A 26,356-nucleotide genomic window follows, 5' to 3' on the forward strand; every position below is an offset into this window, starting at 1 on the left:
TACAACAGCACGGTGGGTGTACCCATCCCATATGGACTGCCAGAGGTTCAAGGAAATGGCTTAACCGGCCTTCCGAAGGAAATGCCTTAAATGGCCTTCCGAAGGGCAATTAAAGTTGGGCGATAAATGCCGGCCTAGCCATCAACCCTCCTATCCCTAGAATGAAGAAAAAACACAGAAAAAGCCAACACCTGAAATTCTGATCCAGTCAAAAATCCGTTCTTAATTATTCATCAGTTTGCCAATCAGTTTATTTCTGTTCATTGTCTGTTTTTGAATAAAGGTGATTGAACCCAGTTGCTTGGATGGTATTTTTCCTTCAAGCTGTTGGTTTCAACCCCTCTTGGCCAGAAAGGGGGGGGGGATGTCGGGGGGAGGGAAAGAGGAATTAAATAGAACTTGCAACCTTTAACAGGCTGCTTGGCTACCCAGGCCACATTGGTGTTCATTGTTCACATGAGCAGCGTCTGCATGGTGTCAATCCATCCTCTCCTGATATCTCTTTACCTCAGTGACTTTAACCATCTCTTAACAAATCTTAAATGTTAGCAGGATGTCGACTTCAATCGCTAACTCAGTGCTACCAAATAAACCTGTTGGACTTTGCCTGGTGTTGTGAGGCTACTTACTGTACCTACCCCAGTCCAACGCCAGCATCTCCACATCATGGCAGCCTGCCAACCCTGTGTTTCTCCTGCTCTCTGTCCCAAATGTTAAACTTTATATCTGTGCCCCTTCCCGATAGATCTCTAGCCATTGGCACAGTGGTTAGCACTGCTGCCTCACAGCGCCAGGGACCCGGGTTCGAATCCCGGCTTGGGTCACTGTCTGTGCGGAGTCTGCACCTTCTCCCCGTATCTGCGTGCGTTTCCTCCAGGTGCTTCGGTTTCCTCCCCCAGCCTCTAAGACGTGCTGGTTAGGTGCATTGGCCATGCTAAATTCCCCAAACAGGTGCCAGAGTGTGGCGACTGGGGGATTCTCACAGTAACTTCATTGCAGTGTGAATGTAAGCCTACTTGTGACTGATAAATAAATAAGCAATAAACAATTCTGCTTCCACAGCACCTGGATCAGGCAGGCCTGAACATAAGGGCTCTGCAGACTTACCGTTGTCCTCTCTAAGCAGTGCAGCAGATGGTGATGCTGTCTGGCCACCGCTGAGCCTGGTTTATTGGGGCACTGTTGCTGCTCCTTATCACCCGAGTCCTGGAACAACAGAAACACAGCAAAAAAAATCATATTACATGTGGAATCACAGGCACTGCTTTATCAGAGAATCCCTACAGTGCAGAAGGAGGCCCATTCGGCCCATCGAGTCTGTACCGATCACAATCCCACCCAGGCCCTATCCCCATAACCCCATGCATTTACCCTAGCTAGTCCCCCTGACACAAAGGAGCGATTTAGTGTGGCCACTCCACCTAACCCTGCACATCTTTGGAGTGTGGGAGGAAACCGGAGCACCCGGAGGAAACCCACGCAGACACGGGGAGAACGTGCAGTCTCCACACAGTCACCCAAGCCGGGAATCGAACCTGGGTTCCTGGCGCTGTGAGGCAGGAGTTCTAACCACTGTGCCACACCGTGTCACCCCCCTCAGAGAATCCGAGAATGCATACAGCATAGAATGAGGCCATTCGCCCCATCGAGTCCATGCCACCTCGCTGTTAGATTTATTTAGAAACTTGCACTCTCCCTGCCCTCTTTCCAAATCCTGACATTTTCTTTACCTTCAGATGCTTATCCAATTCTCTGTCGAAAGCCTCCGTTGAATCTCTGTTCCCCCACTCTCTCAGGCAGTGCATTTCAGACCCTAACCACTCGCTGTGCGGAAAAGCTTACAACTGCTTTCCTCTTGTTCTCAATCTTTTCACCAATGGGAACAGTCACTTTCTATTTACCCTGTCCAGATTTTGAACATCTCTATCAAATCTCTTCTCTGTCGTCTCTAAGGAAACCAGTCCCAACCTCTCCGATCTATCCACATAACTGAAGTCCCTCATTCCTGAGCCAAATCTCTGTGAAGATCTATTTGTTAATATTTCCTCTCCTTGAGAATCTCACTCCCACTGTCCACTCCATTAAGATATGGATTTCGCCCATGTGGTCTTTATCTCCATGAAAGTCACCAACGCTGGTGGACTAACGCGAACAGTAAATGCTGGAGAAACCCAGCGGCACGGTGGCACAGTGGTTAGCACCGCTGCCTCACAGCACCAGGGACCCGGGTTCAAATCCGGCCTTGGGTCACTGTCTGTGTGGAGTTTGCACGTACTCCCCGTGTCTGCGTGGGTTTCCTCCGGGTGCTCTGGTTTCCTCCCACACTCCAAAGATGTGTGTGTTAGTTTGATTGGCCATAGTAAATTGTTCCTCAGTGTCAGGGAAAATACGTGGGGTTACGGGGATAGGGCCTGGGTGGGATTGTTGTCGGGGCCGACTCAATGGGCCAAATGGCCTCCTTCTGCACTGCAGGGATTCTATGAGGTTTGGCAGCCTCTGTGAAGAGAGAAGGTGCTGTTAACAGGTGGAATTTTACCAGCTCGTCCGCCCAAGGTTTGTTCGATCTCGCCCGAGGCCAATGGAGAATGCCGTTCTCCGAGCCTCACCCGGCCCTGGAATCGGGGCGGACGTGCCGTTAAAATTCCGGCCAACGTTTCTTGAGTTTTCCAGCATTTTCTGTACTTGTTTCAGATTCCAGCATCTGCAGTATTTTGCCTTTGTTTTAATGTTGGTGGCATATTCGCTTGCAGGATGCATCACTATGCCAGGTTGGTTCAGTTGGTACCTGCTAGTCGGGAGGTTGTGACATTGAGACAGACACTGGGACTTGAGCACATAATCCAGGTTAAGGAGTGTGGGGCGCATTGGACTCTCTCATAATGAGGGGTTTGTGGTATTTCAAAAAGTCTTTGTGAGGGGTTTGATGTCTGTTACATTCTTACAATGAGAGATGTGGGGGTTTACCTGAAGGTAATAGTGGGGGCATATCAGAGTGTTACATTGTGGGGGGTGTGATAGATCATAGGAAGTAATTGTGACTGGAATAGGATATATTAGCCAGAAGAATTTGAGTTATAATGAAATTGTTGTGAAAAAGGAGTGTTGCATTGAGTGGGTAGAGGGTAAATTAGGCAAGGTCAAGCATTGAATGGCCTTTTCCACCAAAAGAAACAGTAAAAAGTCTCACAACACCAGGTTAAAGTCCAACAAATGCCTTATTTAGTGTATTTGGAATCACGAGCTTTCGGAGCACAGCTCCTTCCTCAGGCCACTCACCTGATGAAGGGGCAGCGCCCCGAAAGCTCGTGCTATCAAATAAACCTGTTGGACTTTAACCTGGTGTTGTGAGACTTCTTACTGTGTCCACCCCAGTCCAACACCGGCATCTCCACATCATCAACAGAAACATGGCAGAGCAACTCAATCAAAGCCGAGGTACCAATAGGACAGACATAGTCAAACAAACCGGAGTGTGTTCAGGAACTGTCCGCCAATGGAACCAATTTAGCTCCAGTCAATTATTTCCTGACCCCCTGACCTCTGCACCTAATCTCTATGCAATATAATATTGAACCTACCGTGAGCTCCAGTGCCTCGTTCATCAAGCCATTACGTTTTATTTGAAGATAGGCATTGGCATTTCCAGTCTTTGCTATCTTTATCCTCGCCAGCCTGGCTTTCTGTGAAGAAAAACAAGATAGTTTCAACATTTATCATCTGAACTACTTCATCCTCTGACCAGCTTCCTGCCTCTCCTTCCCTCTTTTCATGTAACCCATCACCAGCACAGTACAGTAGGCGGCACGGGTAGCACAGTGGTTAGCACTGCTGCCTCACAGCGCCAGGGACCCGGGTTCGATTCCCGGCTTGGGTCACTGTCTGTGCGGAGTCTGCACGTTTTCCCTGTGTCTGCGTGGGTTTCCTCCCGGTGCTCCGGATTCCTCCCACAGTCCGAAAGAAGTGCTGGTTAGGGTGCATTGGCCATGCTAAATTCTCCCTCAGTGTACCTGAACAGGCGCCGGACTGTGGCGACTCAGGGATTTTCACAGTAACGTCATTACAGTGTTAATGTAAGCCTACTTGTGACTGATAAATTAACTTTTAGTGGTGCAAAATGAAGAGACTTGAACATGAAACCAGTCCCGCAGGGCTAAATCTTACCAAAAAATGGCAGAGTGTTGCTTCTGGCGAGAAAACCGATGTGTTTCTCTCCAGATCTTATTGTCATCTTTAAAAGGCACCCTGATTATAACCTGAGTAAACTCCAAGAAGAAATTAGATATAGCTCTTGGAGCTAAAGGGATCAAGGGATTATGGGGGAAGGGGGGGAATCAGGATACTGGATTTGATGATCAGCCATGATCACAATGAATGGCGGAGCAGGAGCGAAGGGCCGAATGGCCTCCTCCTGCTTCTAGTTTCTATGTTTCTGCAGTTGAAGATCGATGAGAGATTGAATCATAGAATCCCTACAGTGCAGAAGGAGGCCATTCGGCCCATCGAGTCTGCACCGACCACAATCCCACCCAGGCCCTACCCCCACATATTTTACCCGCTAATCCCTCTAACCTACGCATCTCAGGACTCTAAGGGGCAATTTTTAACCTGGCCAATCAACCTAACCCGCACATCTTTGGACTGTGGGAGGAAACCGGAGCACCCGGAGGAAACCCACGCAGACACGAGGAGAATGTGCAAACTCCACACAGACAAGTTTGTTTTGGAATGTGAAATATTGTAACGTCGAAGGTGCAGAGAGAAGGAACAGAGCATCAGGTGACGTTTATGAAGCTTAAGAAAAAGGATAGAGCCTAGTTTTGGAGAACAATGAGCACAGTATTCTTATCGAAAGTGTATCTGTCCATGGTTACTGAGTCTGTGCGCTCAGGGTATAATCCATTAGCCCTCCAATCCAAAAAGTACAAACTTATTAAAAAGTATTCACCCAGGATAGGTGAAGTATGTTCAACCACAGAATCTAATTCATTTGAAAAAAAATGTTCTGTTACGTCTAGAACAATGGAACATATCAGAATTACTTAAAGAGCCTGGAGTGTGATATTTCCACTGTCTACACATGAAGAACTAATGAAAGCATTAGCATCTAACAATGGTAATGAGAGGCATCCACTTAAGACAAAATTACTATCATTATTCAGTAATTGTCATATTCAGCAGGTCCACCAAGACTGAGGCACGGCAGTGCTTCAGAAAGGAAGATTGATTCTATGGACTGACAGCCAAATCAGGTCCACAGTGATTCTGGCCTCAAAAACTCCAGAGTCTCTTGCTCCTACATTCTTTGTTCAAGCCTTGCTTCCAGGGACTTGAGCACGTAACGCAGGCTAAGACGTGGAGGCAGTGCTGCACTATGGATTGAAGCTGATTGAGAGGCAAATTCTACCCCGCCGCAAAATGGCACCGTTGAGTGATATTGAGGGAATCTGTCTGATTGACACGACGCCACACAACCCTGCCACAGCAACCTCTGCAAGACGTGCCGGATCATTGACACGGATGCCATCATCTCACGTGAGAACACCATCCGCCAGGTACAAGGTACATACTCTTGCAACTCGGCCAACATTGTCTACCTGATACGCTGCAGGAAAGGATGTCCCGAGGCATGGTACATTGGGGAAACCATGCAAACGCTACGGCAACGGATGAATGGACACCGCTCGGCAATCACCAGGCAGGAGCGTTCCCTTCCTGTCGGGGAACACTTCAGCGGTCACGGGCATTCAGCCTCTGATCTTCGAGGAAGCGTTTTCCAAGGCAGCCTTCACGACAACGCAGAATCGCCGAGCAGAGACTGATAGCCAAGTTCCGTACACATGAGGACGGCCTCAACCGGGATCTTGGGTTCATGTCACACTATCTGTAACCCCCACGACTTGCCCGGGCTTGCAAAATCTCACTAACTGTCCTGGCTGGAGACAATACACATCTCTTTAACCTGTGCTTGACCCTCTCTCCACTCACATTGTCTGTACCTTTAAGACTTGATTACCTGTAAAGACTCGCATTCCAACCATTATCTTGTAAATTGAGTTTGTGCCTGTATATGCCCTGTTTGTGAACACAACTCCTCACTCACCTGAAGAAGGAGCGACACTCCGAAAGCTTGTGCTACCAAATAAACCTGTTGGACTTTAACCTGGTGTTGTGAGACTACTTACTGTGCTTACCCCAGTCCAACGCCGGCATCTCCACATCATGGTTTATAACTGGCCAGGGCTGCGGAAAATTAACCTAAATTGTCCCTTAGTGTCCCAAGAAGTGAATGGTACGAGGAATAGTGGGGTAAATGCGCGGGGTTATGGGGATAGGGCAGGGGGGACCTGGATAACATGCTCTGCCAGAGCCAGTGCAGACTCAATGGGCCGAATGGCCTCCTCCTGCACTGTTGGGATTCTATGATATGAATGGAGTCAAAACAACAAAAAAAAAGACTTGCGTCTGTATCGCACATTTCATGACCCCAGGATGAACCAAAGCACTTTTCAGTCAACAAAGTGCTTTTGAATCGTAATCACTGGAGTCATGTAGGAGGGCGGGCAGTTGGTGTCCGAATATAAGCCACAGGGGGCGGGGGGGGGGGGGGGGGGGGGGGGGAGGTAGCAGGGGAGGGGGAGTCACATTCATTTTTCATTTCTAGAAGCTTCAACCTTTTATTGACTAATAAGTAAGGAGCAGAAATAAACTTTCAGTAGCTGATTCGCAGCAGAGAGTCTCCAATCCGGGTAGGATAGTCTAGTGTCTACACTTCAAGCATTAGTTCAGAATTACACCTCGGTGTTTACATCCAGCAGTGCACATCACCTTCCGCTGTCTGATAGCTTCTATTTGAGCTTAGCTGCAGTCGGATATCAGGTGTATGGCGCCACGGTGGCACAGTGGTCAGCACTGCTGCCTCACAGCTCCAGAGACCTGGGTTCAATTCCGGCCTCAGGTCACTGTTCGGCCCATCGAGTCTGCACTGACCACAATCCCACCCCAGTCCTATCCCCACAACCCCATGCATTTACCCTGCTAATCCCCCTGACATTACGGGGCGATTTAGCATGGCCAATCCACCTAACCAGCATGGCTTTCAGGCTGTGGGAGGAAACCGGAGCACCCGGAGGAAACGCACGCAAACACGGGGAGAACGTGCAAACTCCTCACAGAGAGTGACCCAAACTGCGAATCGAATCTGGGTCCCTGGCGCTGTGAGGCATAAAACTGAAGCTCCATCTGCCTTACAAGATGGAGTTAGGATCCCATGGCAGCAATGGGGGGAGCAGCAGGGACATTTCCCGTGTGTCCTGACTTAATAGTTATTCCTCAACCAACATCAATAAAACAGGTTATCTGCTCATTATCACATTGCTGTTTGTGGGATCTTGCTGTGTGTAAAGTGACTGCTGTGTTTCCTGCATTACAGCAGTGATAAAACATCAACAGTATTTAATTTGTCATAAAGCACTTTGGGAGAAGGTGCTATACAAATGAAAGTTCTTTCTTTAAAGGTAGATCATTGAATCTGGCTATAACCAATAGCGTTCTCCAAGGCGGCCTTCACGACACACGACAGCGCAGAGTCGCTGAGCAGAAACTGATAGCCAAGTTCCGCACACATGAGGACGGCCTAAACCGGGATGTTGGGTTTATGTCACACTGTCAGTAACCCCCACAGCTTGCCTCCTGGACTTGCAGAATCTCACTGGCTGTCCTGTCTGGAGACAATACACATCTCTTTAACCTGTGCTTAATGCTCCCTCCACTCACATTGTCTATATCTTTAAGACCTGGTTGGCTGTCGATATTCGCATTCTAATCAGTATTCTGTAACTTGATTTTGTGTCTCTGTGCCCTGTTTGAGAGCAGATTTCCACTCCATCTGACGAAGGAGCAGCGCTCCGAAAGCCAATGGTATTTGCTACCAAATAAACCTGTTGGACTTTAACCTGGTGTTGTTAAAACTCTTACTGTGTATAACCAATAGGGGCAGCCTAAATATCTCATCGCAAAGTCAACACCAACAATGCTGAAAAGCTGAAGTGGCATTCGGCACACTTTCACCAGTCTCTGATGTGGCTCTGTTGTTAGCGGTCTGGCCTCTGAATCACAAGGTTCTGGGTTCAAGTCCTACTCAGACCTGAATGTGAAGGTGACACTCCTGAAGTACTGACGAAGACCCCAGCTTCTTGACAGGGTGGATGTAAAACATCCCATGGCACTCTGGGCGGCACTGCGGCACAGTGGTTAGCACCGCTGCCTCACAGCGCCAGGGACCCCGGGTTCGATTCCCGGCTTGGGTCACTGCCTGTGCGGAGTTTGCACATTCTCCTCGTGTCTGCGTGGGTTTCCTCCGGGTGCTCCGGTTTCCTCCCACACTCCAAAGATGTGCGGGCTAGGTTGCTTGGTCGTGCTAAATTGACATTTAGTCTATGGGAGATTATCAGGGTATATACATAGGGTTATCGGGCCTGGGTGGGATTGTTATCGGTCCAGTCTTGATGGGCTGAATGGCCTCATTCTGCACTGCAAGGATTCTACGATTTAACAGCAGAGCGGCCTTGTTATTCCTGGTGTCCTGACCAATGTTTATCCCTCAGTCAACATCAGAAGAAGTCAGATTATATAATCATTATCACAATGCTGCCTGTGGGGGTGTTGCTGAACACAAATTGGCTGCTATGTTTCTGACATTCTGACAGTGCCTGAACCTCAAAAAGGACATAATTAGCTGTAAAGAGCTTTGAGACGTTCTGCAGCCCTAAAAAGAGCAACACCAATGCAAGTTTTTCTTTCTGGAAAAGGGAAGGCTGAGGTTGTAGGATTCTTTGAGATTATGAAACGGTTTGATAGGGGTCACATGGAGGACTTCATTCCACTTACTCCGAGACCAAAACTAGGGGCCAGAGAGACAAGGTGGTCACTAACAAATCCAACAGGGAATTCAAGGGAAATTTATTTACATGGAGAGCGATGAAAATGCGGAACCCACCACAAGAGATGGATAGTAGCTGAGGTGAACGGCACGGTGGCACGGTGGTTAGCACTGCTGCCTCACAGCGTCAGGGACCCGGGTTCGATTCTGGCCTCGGGTGACTGTCTGTGTGGAGTTTTTGCACGTTCTCCCCGTGTCTGCGTGGGTTTACTTGGGTGCACCCGTTTCCTCCCACAGTCCAAAGATGTGCAGGTTAGGTGGACTGGCCATGCTAAATTGTCCCTTAGCATCCCAAGATAGCACCCAAGGGCGGCATGGTGGCACAGTGGGTTAGCACTGCTGCCTCACAGCGACAGGGACCCGGGTTCGATGCTCGGCTTGCATCACTGTCTGTGCGGAGTCTGCACATTCTCCCCGTGTCTGCGTAGGTTTCCTCTGGGTGCTCTGGTTTCCTCCCACAGTCCAAAAGACATGCTGGTTAGGTGGATTGGCCATGCTAAATTCTCTCTCAGTGTACCCGAACAGGCGCCGGAGTGTGGCAACTGGGGGATTTTCGTAGTAACTTCATTGCAGTGTTAATGTAAGCCTACTTGTGATACTAACAAAGAAATAATAAAGATGTGTAGGTTAAGGGGAGTAGCAGGGTAAATAGGGTCTGAGTAAGATGGGGTTTGTCAGAGAGTCAGTGCAGACTTGATGGGCTGAATGGCCTCCTAGTGCACTGTAGGGATTCTGTGATGCATTGAAGAGGAAGCTAGATGAGCACGAGAGAAAGAAAGGAGTATTATGCTGATAGGGTGAGATGAGTAGGGGTGGGGGCAAGCTCTTGGGGAGCATAAACATCAGCATGGATTAGATGGGCTGAATGGCCTGTTTCTGTGCTGGAGATTCTATGTATTTTTACATGATAGGGCAGTTCTGTGCTGTGGTGCCAGCCTGGATACTGTACTTAAACCCTTGACTTTACTCCAGGTCTCGAGCACGTAATCCAGAGACAAGATTGCTCGCAATCAACCACGTTGACTTGAATGGGCTGGTAAACATTATTGAGTTGTGAATGCACCTGATTTCCGACTGCAGCTAAGCTCAAATAGAAGCCATCAGACAGCGGAAGGCGATGTGTACTGCCGGGTGTACCTGCAAACACCGAGGCCTCATTTTGAACCAATGCTTGAAGTATGAAGAGGGAGCGGGAGGGATATTTCACGCAAAAAAGATGCATAAACCAAATGGGAGTTGTGGCGAATCTCTTTGCACAGTGTGTCGAATGTGCTGCCTGAAAGGGTGACGCGTTCGATAGTAACTTTCAGAAGATAATTGGATAACTACTTGAGAGGAAATGAATTACAGTACGGCAATGGAATTGGGTACATAGTTCCCTTGGCGCTTTGGCAGCTAACGTAGGTGCAGCGGATTGAATGGATTCCTCCTGCGCTGTAATTTCTACAATTGCCTGCTTGAGGGTTTTGCAAAGCGTACAGTGACAGATAAACAGTAATCAAGTAGAGGAAATGCATTAAGCAGGTGATCCCCTCCAGCGTGACTGGACGCATGTAGAATTACATCGAATTCTCAACGGAAAAGTAGGTCATCCAGCTCAAATGATCTCTGTCGGTATTTATCCTCCATACAAACCTCCTTCTCCCCGACGTTTAACCCTGCCAACCTGTCCTTCCACTCCTCACTTCCCATTGAATGTTAGACTATTCACCTCAAACTCCTTGAGGTAGGAAGATTTGCATTCCCACTGATCTCTGGGGAAAGAAATTCCTCCTGAATCCCCTGTTGCATTTATTAGCCTTATCGGTCTCGCCTGCAAGTGGTAACATCTTCTCTACGGCTATCCTATCAACCCTTTTATAATCTTGGAGATCTCTATCGGCTCCTCCCCCCCCTCCACCCCCAGCCTTGATCGGATCAAAAGTCTGTGATGCTAGTGTACATTTAAAAAATGTTTTTTTTTAAATCATGTCCTCTGCAGTTATCACAGCTTCAGTTTTCTTTTTCATTGTTGTCGGGCTGGCTGCTGGAAGTCCTTTTATTGCTCCTTCAATGGCTTAAATAGTGTTTTGTTTATTTTTACTCTGGGCCTCAGGTACGTTCTGGAATTGTTTTATGACCCTGCATTGTTAGGAGGAAGATTGGGTGGCAGGTCATGTGTTTTGGAGAGTTTTTAATTTCTTCATAGATGACTTCAAGGTTTCACTTTTAATTTGGCTGCTGGCAGCAATTTTAGTTTAGAAGGGTGTGGACATCAAGCTGGAAAGCAGTGTTTTTTTTCTCTCTCTCTCCCTGGTTTCGGGAATTCTGCTGTTAGCTGGAAGCAAGCTTCTTGGTCTTCCCGGAGTCGAACATCTGCTGTTGGTGGTTGGCTTAACTAGAGTTTCCCTGGTGTTTTGGGAAGCTGTCTTGACTCCAAGCTTGTCTGTGTGTGCCTCAAGAGAACTGCACCAAAGGACTAAATCTCACATTAAACGAGCATTTAAACTTTATATATAAAACCTGTGGCAACTGTTTTGTGTATGGGTTTTGTTTGATTGGAACATTTCTTACATTCATTAAGGTTTATACAATATCATGTTTTTTTTTCTAATTGTTGAAAGTTATTGATAATTTTCTTTCTATGCATATTAACTGTATACTTAAATAAACTTTGTTTGATAAAAGTTCTCTAGTGGGCCATTTGAATCATAACCTGAAGTGAAACATCTCATGCACACCCTAGCCAAATTCAAATTGCAAAACTTATGATCCAGGCGGACTTCATAAAACACTTTGGAGTTTCTGAATTATAACAAAACGGAACAGGTTTGAGGGGCTGAATGGGTCCCTCCTGTTCCTATTGGGTACCCTAGGCTCACTGGTGTCCTAAAGTAGGCTGCACGGTGGCATAGTGGTTAGCACTTCTGCTAAGGATCCGGGTTCGAAATCCGACTTGGGTGACTGTGCGGAGTCTGCACGTTCGCCCCGTGTCTGCGTGGGTTTCCTCCAGGTGCTCCGGTTTCCTCTCTCAGTCTGAAAGATGTGCTGGTTAGGGTGCATTGGCCATGCTAAATTCTCCCTCAGTGTTACCCGAACAGGTGCCGGAGTGTGGTGACTGGGGGATTACCGCAGTAACTTCATTGAAGTGTTAATGTCAACCTACTTGTGACACTATAATAAAATAATAATAAGTGAGACATTCACCAGACAAACAGGTGCTCTGCCAGCCTGTTTCTGGCTCGGATTTGGTTTGGAAGTGACGGTAAGGGCTGGCCATCGACACGGTTTCGATGGTGGGAGCTGAGGTCAAATTTCTGAGCCACAATTTTGAATTTAATCGCTGAGACGACGGCGGAAGTGTGTGAGAGAGTGAGGGAGAGAGCACAGTGTTTGGGTGACAGGTTTTACCTTTTGTGCTCGCCGCTTGTCTGCCCGCTGGTTCTGGTGGTAGATACGGCTGAAGTTGGAGACAATGACTGGAACTGGGAGAGCAATCACCAGAACACCACTCAAGGAGCAGATGGAACCAAATATCTTGCCGGCGATTGTCTTCGGGACCATGTCACCATAGCTATGAGAAAAAGGAAAAGGGCATTTTAATAGAGCAACCTACAGCAGAGAGATGGCAACAGTTCAAGAAGGCCGCTCACCCCCACCTTCTTGAGGACAATCAGGGATGGACAGCAACTTGACAGCAACACCCACATCCCATGAAGAATTAAAAACATTCTTGAGTTATTTCTATCTTCCATGTTAAATCCATAATCATGTTCTAATTGCCATTTCAGACATTTTTACATTGTCCTGACTTTGTAGGGTATCCAATAGGAACAGGAGGAGTCCATTCAGCCCCTCAAACCTGTTCCGTTTGTTATAATTCGGCCTGTCCTCCATCTACAAGGCCCAAGTCAGGAGTGTGATGGGATATTCCCCACTTGCCTGGATGGGTGCAGCTCCAACAACACTCAAGAAGCTCGACACCATCCAGGACAAAGCAGTCCTTCCTTGATTGGCACCCCCATCCGTCTTAAACATCCACCCCTTCCACCATAAATGGGTACAATCTGCAGCAACTCACCAAGGCTCCTTCAACAGCACCTCCTGAACCTGCTTCCCAACCTCCTTGGGCAGCAGGGGTATGGGAACACCACCACCTGCAGCTTTCCCATCAAGTCTTACACTATCCTGACTCGGAACCACATTGCCATCCCTGCAACATGACAGGAACTGGTGTACCTACCCAATGTGGACTGCGATATCCATGAAAGTGACTCACTGCCATCTTCTGAAGGCCAACTCGGAATGGGCAATAAGTGCAGGCCTTACCAGTAATGAGTAAACAGCTCCACAACTCCATCACTGTTTGAGTTCGCTTTCTGCGGGATCTTCTGAATCCCGAGGTGCTATGACTTGATCCCTCATATTAGTAACTCTAACTATAAACTCAGGAAAACTTGCTGCTGAAGTTTTGGTTTCCAATCAGGAGATTCTGCAGGGAAATCCATGGCTGGTTTCTCCACAACAGGCACATTTGACTCAGGAGCCACGGGAAGCTGTCACAGAGACACCTTCATTCCATCAATCAGTGTGAGGTGGGAAGTGGGGCAGGGTGGGGTGGGCGTATTGATAACATCATTGGATTAGCAATCCAGGGGATCAGGCTAATCCTCCTGTAGTGAGGGGTTCAAATCCCGTCACGGCAGCTGGTTGGATTTAAATTCAAATAATGAAGTTTGTCCAAAGATATGCGGGTTAGGTGGATTGGCCATTCTAAATTGCCCCTTAGTGTCAGGGGGACTAACTAGGGTAAATATATGGGGTTATGCAGATAGGGCCTGGGTGGGATTATTGTCGGTGCAGACTTGATAGGCCACGGTGGCACAGTGGTCAGCACTGCTGCCTCACAGCTCCAGGGACCTGGGTTCGATTCCTGGCCTTGGGTCACTGTCCATGTGGAGTTTGCACTTTCCCCCCCGTGCCTGCGTGGGTTTTCTCCGGGTGCTCCGGTTTCCTCCCACAGTCCAACGGTGTGCGGGTTAGGTGCATTGGCCTTGCTAAATTGCCTGTTAGTGTCAGGCAGACAAGCTAGAGTAAATACATGGGATTACGGGGATAGGGCCTGGGTGGGATTCAATGGGCCGAATGGCCTCCATCTGCACTGTCGGGATTCTATGAAGTTTGAAATTAAAAACGCGTCTCAGGTGACCATGAAACTATCATCAATTGTTGTAAAATTCTAATTCATTAATGCCCTTCAGCGAAGGAAATCTGTCCTCCTTACCCGTTCTGGCTTATGTGCCACTCCAGACCCACAGCAATGGGGCTCACTCTTAGCTTGCCCTCTGAAAGGGCCAAGCAAACCACTCAGATCAAAGGGCAATTAGGGATGGGCAATAAATGATAATCTTGTCAGCAACACCCACGTCCCACGTAAGAATAAACGAAAGATCTGCGTTAGCGCTGGATTTCAGTATTTAGTCTAGATATCACTGTTGGCCAACTCGTGTTAGAGATTAATTTACATTTCTTTCAACTGCACTGAATCCAAAATCCAATTATCAGAGAATAAAAGACTCCATTATATTATCGCCAGTATCTGTTATTCGGTGCATAAACTTCCTGAACCCCTCGATTAGGTTGCAGTCTGTCATTTCTCATGAGTTGTTATCTCCCCCTTCATCGCTGCTGTTCCTGCTGTTTCGGGTCCCTAATCCCTTACTGATGCTGTTATCCACACGGTGACGAGATGCCTGCAGGTATTGCTGGGATTCTGAGTCGGAGAATTAAATGTCAACAGCTGCTGTCCCTGTCACTGCTTCTCATCATCTTTTGTGATAGATGGGGATTGCGTGTTGTCAGGAGCTGTCACTTTAATTCGGCTTCGGATCAAAGGTCACTTTCTAACTGATCTCTGAACCAGCCCTCTAACCAATTACAATGACTTGTTTTTTTAACAAATGATTTCAGTGTTCGAACACCCCGTAGGTGTCTGGAAGGTTCTGTGTGTACATGCTTCATTTAAACCCGTCAAAAAACATCTTCCTCAACTGTTCCCGCAGCCATCCCCCACTTCCCCCAGTCTGTCAAAGACATTTCTTTAAGTTCTGACATTCCTTTGACAATTCTTTTTCACATTGTTCCTCCAGACTTTCTACTTCCTGGAACCTGGTTTGGAAGTCTCAGAAAGTTCCCACAGGTAGGACGGGCCGATTCTGATGATAAAGACCCTGGAAATCCTGGGCGTAACTCGCTCAAACAACTTCTAAGTGTTATCCCTGGTGGGCAATCTGGTACGATTCCCGCTGGGAGGGATCCAGATCGCAATCCACCCACACTGAGACAATTATTTGGAGGTTGGGGTGATTCCCACTGGGAAATTCCTCAGAGATCAGGGCATCTGATCTCAAGCAACCTTGCAGACCCCCCCTCCCCCCCCCTCCCCCCTGCCGTGCCCCTTACTCTCAGACAAAGACCCCCTCGCCCACTCGCTGGCATCCAGCAGCCAACCCCAAGTGTGAGAAACTCCACTATGGGGGTTGACAAAGGACACCCCTTACAGGCTCCTTCCGCCATGTCCCCCTTTCAGGACATCCCACATGCCCCCTTTAGGCCCCACCCCTTGGTGGTGCCAACCTGACAGCACCAACTTGGCAGAGAGGGAGCCAGGGGGCCAGTGCCAGGGGGCCAGTGCCAGGGGGTCAGTGCCAGGCTGCCGAGGGCTGTGCCAGGGGGAAGAGCCAGGGGGCCAGTGCCAGCAGACCAGTGCCAGGCTGCTGGGAGCTGTGCAGGGGGCAGTGCCAGGGGGCAGTGCCAGGGGCCAGTGCCAGGGGCTAGTGCCAGGGCACTTTCCAGCCATGTCCCTAACAAACCGGATCTTCAATGGCCTCCAAGCCCCCCAGCATGGTCATCACATCTGGTCTCTGTTTGGGGAGACAGGTAGTGATTCCCACTGGCCTCACGTTGTGCCGGCGGGTGGAAGAATTGAAGGGGCCCGGTGAATTCAGCTTCAAGCTGAATCTAAATATGCTAATGATTATTTAAATAAGCTCTGAGGGCCTGTTGAGGTGAGGGAGGGGGACAATGTGGATAGAGAGCTGTGCAAGGAGCAGGAGGGTGTAGGCCGAGGGCTCCTGATTTCAGGCAGAGGGGCAAAGGGGTGGATGAAGAAGATGCAGAATGGAAGGCAGAGGGAGACCGAGGGGAGGGAGGCTGGGCCCCGGAAAGGATGCATGAAAAGCTCACCAACAGGGGCACAAAAGGACACCACATTGTTGACTGGAAGGGGACGGATGAAGACTCCAGATCCGGTGGGTAGAGGTCCAAGTGGGGCATGGGCACCTCCCAGGGGATGGGTTTGTGGGGAGGATGATTGAATCGAGGAATGGATTTCCCCTTGAGGCTGTGAGCCTTCTCCCTCTGGGGTTAGACAGCCTGGTGAAGTGGCCGGAGAGAGGGATATGAGTGATGCTGCCCTGGTGTATAAATGTGGTCCCGGGACCTTCAAACCCATCAACTCAGGGGCGGGAGGAGGGGGCGGGGGACACGAATCAGCTGTCGGCCCACCAGGAGAGTTGGAGGGGAACTTGTCTGTGCATGATTAATCAGATTCCAAGCGCAGAGTCTGGCGCAGTTTCCCGCAGTGCTGGCCAAAGGGAAAGGCCCCGCCAGACCTACCCACCACTGCATTTAGTCTCAAAAATGGAGAATTCCGCCCACTTTTACCCTCTTACCTGATGGCACTGACAGTACCAGTGGGGTATAGTTCCATTGGTGAATCAACACTCCAACCATGCCCAAGGGCCTGTATCTGTCTGTGCCTCCATCATGAGTGGCTGGCTTCATCGGCCTCCTGGTAAGGGGTTACTGAAGAGTTTTGTCGGGCCGAAGCCAGGTGTCATCATGTGACCTTCTGCTACATCCCATCCCTGCCCCTCACACTCCCACCAGCTCCGTTTTTTTCTTTCTGCCCTGCGGATATCTCCATTGCCGCTGCCCTGGCTGAGTTGGCCTCAGTGCTCTGGGGCATTTTGCGGAATGCTATTAGTCCTTTACCATTGAGTCGTTGAGGCCATGTCAGGGTTGGGCCATGCTAACCTCCGCTTTTGGGCAGTATGGTGGTGCGGTGGTTAGCACTGCCGCCTCACAGCGCCAGGGACTCGGGTTCAATTCCAGCCTCAGGTCACTGTCTGTATGGAGTTTGCACATTCTCCCCGTGACTGCGTGGGTTTCCCCTGGGTGCTCCGGTTTCCTCCCACACTCTAAAGATGTGTGGGTTAGGTTGATTGGCCATGCTAAATTGCCCTTTAGCATCAGAGGGATTAGCGGGGTGTCATGGGAATAGGGCCTGGGTGGGATTGTTGTCGGTGCAGACTCGATGGGCCGAATGGCCTCCTTCTGCACTGTAGGGATTCTATGATTTTGCAATATGACGTATTCGGTTTTGGAACAAGGAGTTGTATATTAGGGCTGCCAACTTTGCGAGATTGTCTGGAATCTCCCAGAATTGAAGATTAATCTCCGCTAATCAGTGAGCAACCCTGGAAACCAATCAAAGGCAACAATAAATATAACTGTTTCTTTCATTTCCTTTGCCCACATTAGTTTATGAGCTATAACACTATTGGTGATGGGAGGTGGGTAAAGGTTATTACACTAACCATCAGGATTAATCCAATCAGGAGACTAAAAGGCCTTTTCCAATGTTATATCATTCATTTACAGGATATGGCCATTGCTGGCAAGGTCAATATTCATTGTCCAGGGTCAGTATTCATTGTCCGAGGTCAGTATTCATTGTCCAGGGTCAGTATTCATTGTCCAAGGTCAGTATTCATTGTCCAGGGTCAGTATTCATTGTCCAGGGTCAGTATTCATTGTCCAGGGTCAGTATTCATTGTCCAAGGTCAGTATTCATTGTCCAGGGTCAGTATTCATTGTCCAGGGTCAGTATTCATTGTCCAGGGTCAGTATTCATTGTCCAAGGTCAGTATTCATTGTCCAGGGTCAGTATTCATTGTCCAGGGTCAGTATTCATTGTCCAGGGTCGGTATTCATTTCCAGGGTCAGTATTCATTGTCCAGGGTCGGTATTCATTTCCAGGGTCAGTATTCATTATCCAAGGTCAGTATTCATTGTCCAGGGTTAGTATTCATTGTCCAAGGTCAATATTCATTGTCCAAGGTCAGTATTCATTGTCCAGGGTCGGTATTCATTTCCAGGGTCAGTATTCATTGTCCAGGGTCGGTATTCATTTCCAGGGTCAGTATTCACTGTCCAGGGTCAGTATTCATTGTCCAAGGTCAGTGTTCATTGTCCAGGGTCAATATTCATTGTCCAGGGTCAGTATTCATTGTCCAGGGTCAGTATTCATTGTCCAGGGTCAGTATTCATGGTCCAAGGTCAGTATTCATTGTCCAGGGTCAGTATTCATTGTCCAGGGTCAGTATTCATTGTCCAGGGTCGGTATTCATTGTCCAAGGTCAGTATTCATTGTCCAGGGTCAGTATTCATTGTCCAGGGTCAGTATTCATTGTCCAGGGTCAGTATTCATTGTCCAGGGTCGGTATTCATTGTCCAGGGTCAGTATTCATTGTCCAGGGTCAGTATTCATTGTCCAGGGTCAGTATTCATTGTCCAGGGTCAGTATTCATTGTCCATTGTTAATCCATCACGCAAACCAGCCTCCCACCATTGACTCTGTCTACACTTGCGGCTGTCTCGGAAAAGCAGCCAGCATAATTAAGGACCCCACGCACCCCGGACATTCTCTCTTCCATCTTCTTACATTGGGAAAACGGTACAAAAATCTGAGGTCACGTACCAAGCGACTCAAGAACAGCTTCTACCCTGCTGCTGTCAGACATTTGAATGGAATTATGTTGCATTAAGTTGATCTTTCTCTACACCCTAGCTATGACTGTAACACTACATTCTGCCCTCTCTCGTTTCCTTCTCTATGAACGGTATGCTTTGTCTGTATAGCGCGCGAGAAACAATACTTTTCATTGTATGTTAATACATGTGACAATATAAATCAAATCAAATCAAAGTACTTAACTGACTGGTTTGCTAGACCATGTCGGGAGGCCATTAAAAATCAACCACATTGCTGTAGGTTTGGAGTTGCAGATAGGCCAGGCTGGGGAAGGTTGGCAAATTTCCTTCCTTAAAGGACATTAGTGAACCAGATGGGTTTCTATGACAATCTGGTACTTTTGTGGGCACCATTACTCATACTAACCTTTACGTTCTAGATTCATTTATTCTTTGAATTTAAATTCCTAGCTCCTATAGTGGGACCTAAGCTTGTGTCTCGAGATCATTGCTCCAGGGTTACCTGTTAGAATGTAACCAATGATCTGTTGTAGTGACCAATGGTAACAAGCTGTAAGGGTCAGCTGACCCAGTAAACTATGTAACCAATGACAAAATGATGTGATGGTCAGCTGACCAGCTGACTCAAGATAAATAAGAAGCTGCTGGGGTTTGCGGGAGCTTGGAATGGCCCAGGGTGAGATCTCAAGTGTTGGAGTAATGATGGTTCTAGTTTAAACCTTTTTCTTTGATTTATCTGTTGGACTGAGTTTTGTTTCATTTTATTGCCTTCAACTGAAGAATTCTTTCTGCTGGATCAACATTACCAGTCTACGAACATAATTGCTAAGTTACCATCCCCCATCATTGGCAGTGATGGGCAGTAACAAACTGGTGGGAGTGTGTGGCAGATGGGGTGGATTGAAGCAACAAGTCACATGATGAAATCTCCAGGAATACGTCCAGAGTTGCCAATTGAACCATACACACATGATTCAAGATGAGAGATAGTAGAAAGAGCAAGGGAAAGGAGTGAGTTTGTGCAATTTACTTCCAGTGTGAGTAACTGAGACAGAATCCACCTCAACAATCAAGAGTTAGTTTGGACAGTTAGGTAAGGTAGAGGAGGTTAAAAGGCAGTGGGATGTTCATGTTGCTGGTTGGACCAGCATTTATTGGCCAACCCTGAGGATATTTAAGAGTTAACCATATTGCTGTGGATCTGCAGGAACATGTAGGCCAGACCAGGTAGGGATGGCAGATTTCCTTCCCTAAAGAACATGAGGATTTTTCCAACAACTAATGGTAATGGTCCCATGGTCATCAGTAGATTCTTATTTCTAGATTTTTATTGAATTCAGATTTCACGATCTACCATGGTGGGAATTGAACCCGGGTCCCCAGAACATTACCCTGGGTCACTAGTGTAGTGACAATACCACTACACCACTGCCTCGCATTGATGATTGGACATGATGTACCTTCTAGGTATTCCTAGATTAGCAGAAACAGGACAAAGCAGCTCATTTGGTTAACACCACCTTCAATACCCATTCCCTCCACCACTGAGACATGGTGGCAGCAGTGAGTACCATCTACAAGATGCACTGCAGGACTTGCCAACATCCCTTTGACTGACCTTCCAAACCCATGGCATCTACCACCTAGAAGGGCAAGAACAGCAGACACATGGGAACACCACCACCTGGAGGTTCCACGCTAAGCCACACACCGTCCTGACTTGGAAATATTTCACCGTTCCTTCACTGTCGCTGGGTCAAAATCCTGGAACTCCCTCCTTAAATGCACTGTGGGCGTACCTACACCACACGGACTGCAGCTCATCACCACCTTCTCAAAGGATATCAAGAGTGGACAAAAAATGCTGGTCTAGTCAGCGACGCCCATGCCTTGTTAAAAGAATGAAAGGTCAAAGCCCCAAAGATGTCTCCAATCTTGGCTAACAATTCCAGGGAGGAGATTGATTGATTATTGTCACATGCCTTGGGATACAGTGAAAAGTATTGTTTCTTGTGCGCAACACAGACAAAGCATACTGTTCATAGAGTACATGGGGAGAAGGAAAGGAAAGGGTGCAGAATATAATGTTGCAGTAACTGATAGGGTATTGAGCAAAATCAGGGTAATATATGATAGGATCATAAGACCATCGGATATAAGAGCAGAATTAGGCCATTTGGCCCATTTGAGTCTGCTCCGCCATTCAATCATGGCCAATATGATTCTCATCCCCATTCTCCTGCCTTCTCTCTTGATCCCTTATTAATCAAGAACCTATCTATCTCTGTCTCAAAGACACTCAGTGACCCGGCCTCCACAGGCCTCTGTGGTAATGAGTTCCACAGATTCACCACCCTCTGGCTGAAGAAATTCCTCCTCATCTCAGTTTTAAAGGAGCGTCCCTTCACTCTGAGGTTGTGCCCTCGAGTTCTAGTATCTCCCACTACTGGAAACATCCTCTCCATGTCTGCTCTATCCAGGCCGCTCAGTATTCTATAAGTTTCAATTAGATCCCCCTAATCCTTCTAAACTCCATCAAGTACAGACCCAGACTCCTCAACTGCTCCTCATACGACAAGCTCTTCATTCCTGGGATCATTCTTGTGAACCTCCTCTGGACCCCCTCCAAGGCCCGCACATCCTTCCTTAGGTATGGGGCCCAAAACTGCTCACAATATTCCAAATGACCATTCAAAAGTCTGATGGCAGCAGGGATGACCCTGTGACCATTGCCTGGAATGAAATCTCTGCACTGACCACAATCCCATCTACCGCCACAATCCCATGCATTTACCCTAGCTAGTCCCTCTGATACTAAGGCGCAATTTAGCAAAGCCAAGCAACCTAACCCGCACATCTTTGGAGTGTGGGAGGAAACCGGAGCACCCGGAGGAAACCCACGCAGGCACAGGGGAGAAAGTGCAGACTCCACACAGACAGTGACCTGAGGCGGGAATTGAACCCAGGTCCCTGGCGCTGTGAGGCAGCAGTGCTAACCACTGTGCCACCGTGCTACCCTAATGCACCACTAGATGTAGTGAAACCAGTTCCTTACCCACCCACGTTTCCCTATTTCCTCACAATTATACAGAGTCCAGAAATGAATAGATCAACGCGGGAAGACTGTGTCCCTTTAAGCAGCTACAGATGTTCTTTTCTCTTCCTTGCTCTTTAGACTGTTAGCCAAGTTTCCTCTGACAATATTATCACCCGTTTACCATCGCTGACATGCAGGGCAGGTGTGGTAGGGCTGATGAGAGGTGCAAGAGGAAAGGTTTCTGTGGGAAATGCGATAGTGATCCATCTGTCGACTTGTCCTCCGGGGTGGAGACATCCTGAATGACGGAGGCCGAGATTGCTGTCCTTTCACAGAGAGCATTATCTCCACAATCAGACAATCTCTCTTTTGTGTTGACATCAGACAAATCCTCGGACAGAACTTGGCACAGAGGGATTCAGAAAATGCCATTCTCCATTGCCTCTGCTTTTATCCCATGAAGATCCACAGTACCGGCATCAAGAGGCTTTTACTTGGGGACAGTTTCTCCCGAGACTCGAGCACAAAGTCCAGGTTAACAGCCCTGGTGCGGTACTGAGGGAATGCCGCACCGCTCAAGGTGCTGTCTGTGGATGGGACATGGGACACAATTCTCCCCAAAAAATTCCGAAGTGCGGTTTCCGGCGGGAATCACATGGTGCGGGATTTCGATTGCAATCGATCCACACTTCGACATTTCTTTGGAGCTCGGGGTGATTTACGCCATGAAGGAGATGTGTGGGACCTCAAGATGGTGACAAGGCCGGCTCCTGGGATAATAGGGGGCCCCGATCTCTGAGTAAAGTGACAGGCTCTCTCCCTCACCCCATGGGTATCGCAAACCCTGTAGACAAGGGGAACATCCCCAACCCTTGACCACAGAGGGGCAACCACCTCTGCATCACTGAATGTTTGGGGGACTCCATCAACCACACCAAGTAGACATCAAGGTGACCCAACCCTCCACCCCGCCCCACATACTCACCGCTTCACTGGCATTGGGCCTTGTGGGCATCGGGCCCATCCATCCATCTTCGCTGGCATCAACCACACCCCCCCCCCCCCCGGCAAGTGAATGACAGATGCCCTGTTATGGGGCCACCAAAGGTCCTCATTGAGGAGAAGTTTAAGGTCTGAGCTGTTCCAGCTGATTCTGTGGTGAAAACCACCTCGTGCAGGCATGCTGTTCAGGAGTAGGAGGTGGGAAAAGACCCACTTTTAAAAAAACATGTGGTCAGACAGAACACCTGCTCAAAAGAGGAACCACTTCCCAGAGTTAATAGACTGTGAAGTACTATGAAGGCAAACAAAGCTAATCCCTCCTTTGAAAGAGCCTGCAGCTGTCAATCAAGAGGCTTCTCAAAGTTAATGGATCGTGAAATGGAATATAAACAATGCAGTTCAAAGCTTTTAGGCATCGCAAGCAAGCCCAGGGGCTTGTGAAAGATGAGGCACAAAATGGGATGCAAACAAAGCACTTCAAAGCTTTTCAAAGTAACAGAGAGAAGAATAGCCACATGGCCTCCATCCTGGGAGAGACACCGAACCGGAACCCCTCCAGCCCAGCCAGAGCTGCCCCTCCCATCCAAAACCCCACCTCCCTTGAAGGACCCCTCCTTTGCACCCTGGCAGCAGCTGCTGTGCCCATGGGCAGCCTGGGGGTCACTGTGCAGATGGTACTCACCTCCTTGTACCCCCTCAGAGTCCATGGCGCTTGGTCCCCGCTTTTAAGGATCTATACTGATTTGTGCTCGGATAACTTATCACTGGGCTGGTGGGCGGGGGTGGGGTGGGTGGGGTGGGGGGGGGTGGTATGGGGGTGGGGGGGTGGTGGGGGGTGGGGAGAGGCAGTGGGCAGCGTACTGGGAAGCTGCGGCATTCAACTTTAATCTCACTAATGAGATTGAAATGAATGTTCTGATTAGGTTCTTGGCATTTCTGGGTGAGATAGTGAGATTAGCCACTGATAGGCAGAGATAGGCAGGAAGATTACCCACTGCACCTCCCCACCCCCCACCACCCCCCCCCCCACTCTGGAATCATTTAAGAAAACATTTTATAATGTGAAGAAGGAACTGTAGGGGTTCTCAATAACCTGACTTCCCTATTTGGGAATTTCCCTGGCCTTCCGTATTTGCATCCATCCTGCCAATCTTTAACTATTTCATCGGGACTGGGGTGATGCTGACCTCCCTGCATTTTTTTATTGTTCATTCCTGGTTGTGATGTTTCTCCGGAGGTTCTTATTCTTGTTTTTAACTTGATGCCAATTTTTAGCAACATCTCAGAGTGAACTCTGAGGTAACCACGTGAGACTGGAGTCACGTGTAGGGAGGGGAGGTTCCTGTTTCTGAAGGGTCTGGGTGAACCAGTTGGGTTTTGACCTCAGTCCATCATCTTTTGTGGTTATGTTCTCTGGTGCCAGCCCTCAGATTACCAGATTAATTTAATATGGCTTCCCAATTTGCCACGGGGACATTTGAACTGACAACAATTTGGCTTTGTGGCAGCGTGGACCAGTGGCTCCCAACCTTTTCTTTGTCATGATGTCCAAAGATGTGCGGGTTAGGTGGATTGGCCATGTTAAATTGCCCCTTTGTGCCAGGGGGACTAGCTAGGGTAAATGCATGGGGTTATGGGGATAGGGTCTGGGAGGGATTGTGGTTGGTGCAGACTCGATGGCCCGAATGACCACCTTCTGCACTGTAGGGATTCTACGGTATACCTCTGTACTATAAAAACCTTTTCTGAGGCACATCTCCTAGTTTCTTTGTCTGCTTTCCTTACTGAGAACATCATTTTTAACATCTCCCTGTCCTCTCACTTGTGCTTTTTTTAACCTCTCCCTGTGTCTCTCGCTTCTCCCGGGGATTTTGCGCCTGCTTTGAGTTTTGGCTTTTAGTGAGGGCGAGTGAGGACCTTTGTCTTCAGCTCCAAGCCCCGTTGGTCAACGCGCATGGGCCTGACCAATGTTAAAAATCTAAACCGCGCACGTGCGGTTCTTTCCTAGTCGGCGCACGCGAGGGAGACCTGAGATTCATCGGGTCTTGTAGACGCTGACCACAGAGCTGAAGATGAAGATTAGTTTTAATTGAATTACATGAATTTTGATCCCTTTTTCATGGCACACTTGGGTGTTCTTGACAGCACACCAGTGTACCATGGCACGCCTGTTGGGAACCACTGCTGTAGACGGTCTAAGAGGTTTCTGTGGAACGCTATCTGGTAACCACAGCTTGTGTTTGCTTGCTGTGTTCAGATTGACCACTTGAGTTTCCCCATTAGAGCTGCATTTCCACTCTAAGCTCTGGAGTGTAGAATTCCACTCTGCAATTTACATTATTGCCTTCGGTTGGTGGGGTTATCTGATTGTCTGCAAATAATTGGAGCCACTTACACAGTACAGATGGGGTGATTTTGATCGATATCAGTTACTGAAATCAATCCCACTCGAACCTGTTGATAACGCTGAAGGAAGGGATCACCTTTCACCATCAGGGACCTAAGGGGAAATGTTCTGTCTTAAGACCGTAGAATTCATAGAACCATAGAATTCACAGAATCATAGAATTCACAGAATCATAGAATTCATGGAACCAAAGAACGATAGAATCCCTACGGTGCAGCAAGAGGCCATTTGGCCCATTGAGTCTGCACCGATTCTCCAAAAGAGCATCTTACCCAGGCCCACCATTGCAACCGCCCCCCCCCCCCCACCCCCCTAGAAGGAGGCCACTCAGCCCATGGTACCTGTGCTAGCTCTCAGTCATTCTGCATTTTGTCTGTTAGTATCTGTCCAAGCTTTAACATTCATTATGGACTCAGCTGCCATCACTCAGGCCGAGTGTTCAACACTCCGAGGGAAAGGATTCTCCTCATCTTTCCTCTGGATCTTTGGCCACTGGTTTTAAGTCCACGATATTTGATTATTTGTCATTAATTGATTTGTGTCATAAGTAAGGCTTACATTAACACTGCAATGAGGTTACTGTGAAAATCCCCGAGTCACCACACTCTGGTGCCTGTTCCGGTGCATTGAGGGAGAATTTAGCATGGCCACTGCACCCTAACCTACACGTCTTTGGAGTATGGGAGGAAACCGGAGCACCCGGAGGAAACCCACGCAGACACGGGGAGAACATGGAGACTTTGCACATACAGTGACCCGAGGCTGGAATTGAACCCGGGTCCCTGGTGCTGTGCGGCAGCAGCACTAACCGCTGTGCCACCGTGCCGCCCATTATTGAGCCATTTCCCAGAGGGTCTTGAGACCATGACCCAACAAACATCAGGAGCAGAACCTGTGATTCTGCTTCAGCTGACTCTTACACATTCCAATTGTCAAGTGGGGTTTTACAGTCCAGTTGAGTTTGAATGCTCCACCCTCCATGTTGTCGAGCTGGATTCTCCGACCTCGCCCGCAGCTGGGATTCTCCAGTCCCGCTGCAGTGAATGGAGATTTGGCTGAATGCTAAATTCTCCGTTCCCGCTGGCAGCAGGCGGTTGGATGTGAATGGCCTGGGAGATTTCCAGCTGCCATCTCAGATGGTAGACAACTCTGCAGT

The 26,356-nt window shown here is 48.4% G+C and overlaps 1 protein-coding gene across 3 annotated transcripts in view; it reads right to left on the bottom strand.

Moving 5' to 3' along the window:
• The window catches only part of kcnd3 (potassium voltage-gated channel, Shal-related subfamily, member 3), a 369,716-nt gene that overhangs the window by 24,316 nt on the left and 319,044 nt on the right, over nucleotides 1-26,356 (bottom strand). For 2 of the 3 annotated variants that reach the window (XM_078242018.1, XM_078242017.1), the window contains exons 2-4: nucleotides 12,329-12,491; nucleotides 3,579-3,680; nucleotides 1,108-1,206 (exon numbers count right to left, since the gene is read on the bottom strand). In XM_078242018.1, the coding sequence (XP_078098144.1) occupies nucleotides 1,108-1,206; nucleotides 3,579-3,680; nucleotides 12,329-12,491 (364 nt within the window). The remainder of the gene's footprint in view (nucleotides 1-1,107; nucleotides 1,207-3,578; nucleotides 3,681-12,328; nucleotides 12,492-26,356) is intronic. The other variant, XM_078242019.1, reaches the window with a different exon arrangement.

Source organism: Mustelus asterias, chromosome 25 (assembly GCF_964213995.1).
Source record: "Mustelus asterias chromosome 25, sMusAst1.hap1.1, whole genome shotgun sequence".
NCBI classification, from domain to species: Eukaryota; Metazoa; Chordata; class Chondrichthyes; order Carcharhiniformes; family Triakidae; genus Mustelus; species Mustelus asterias.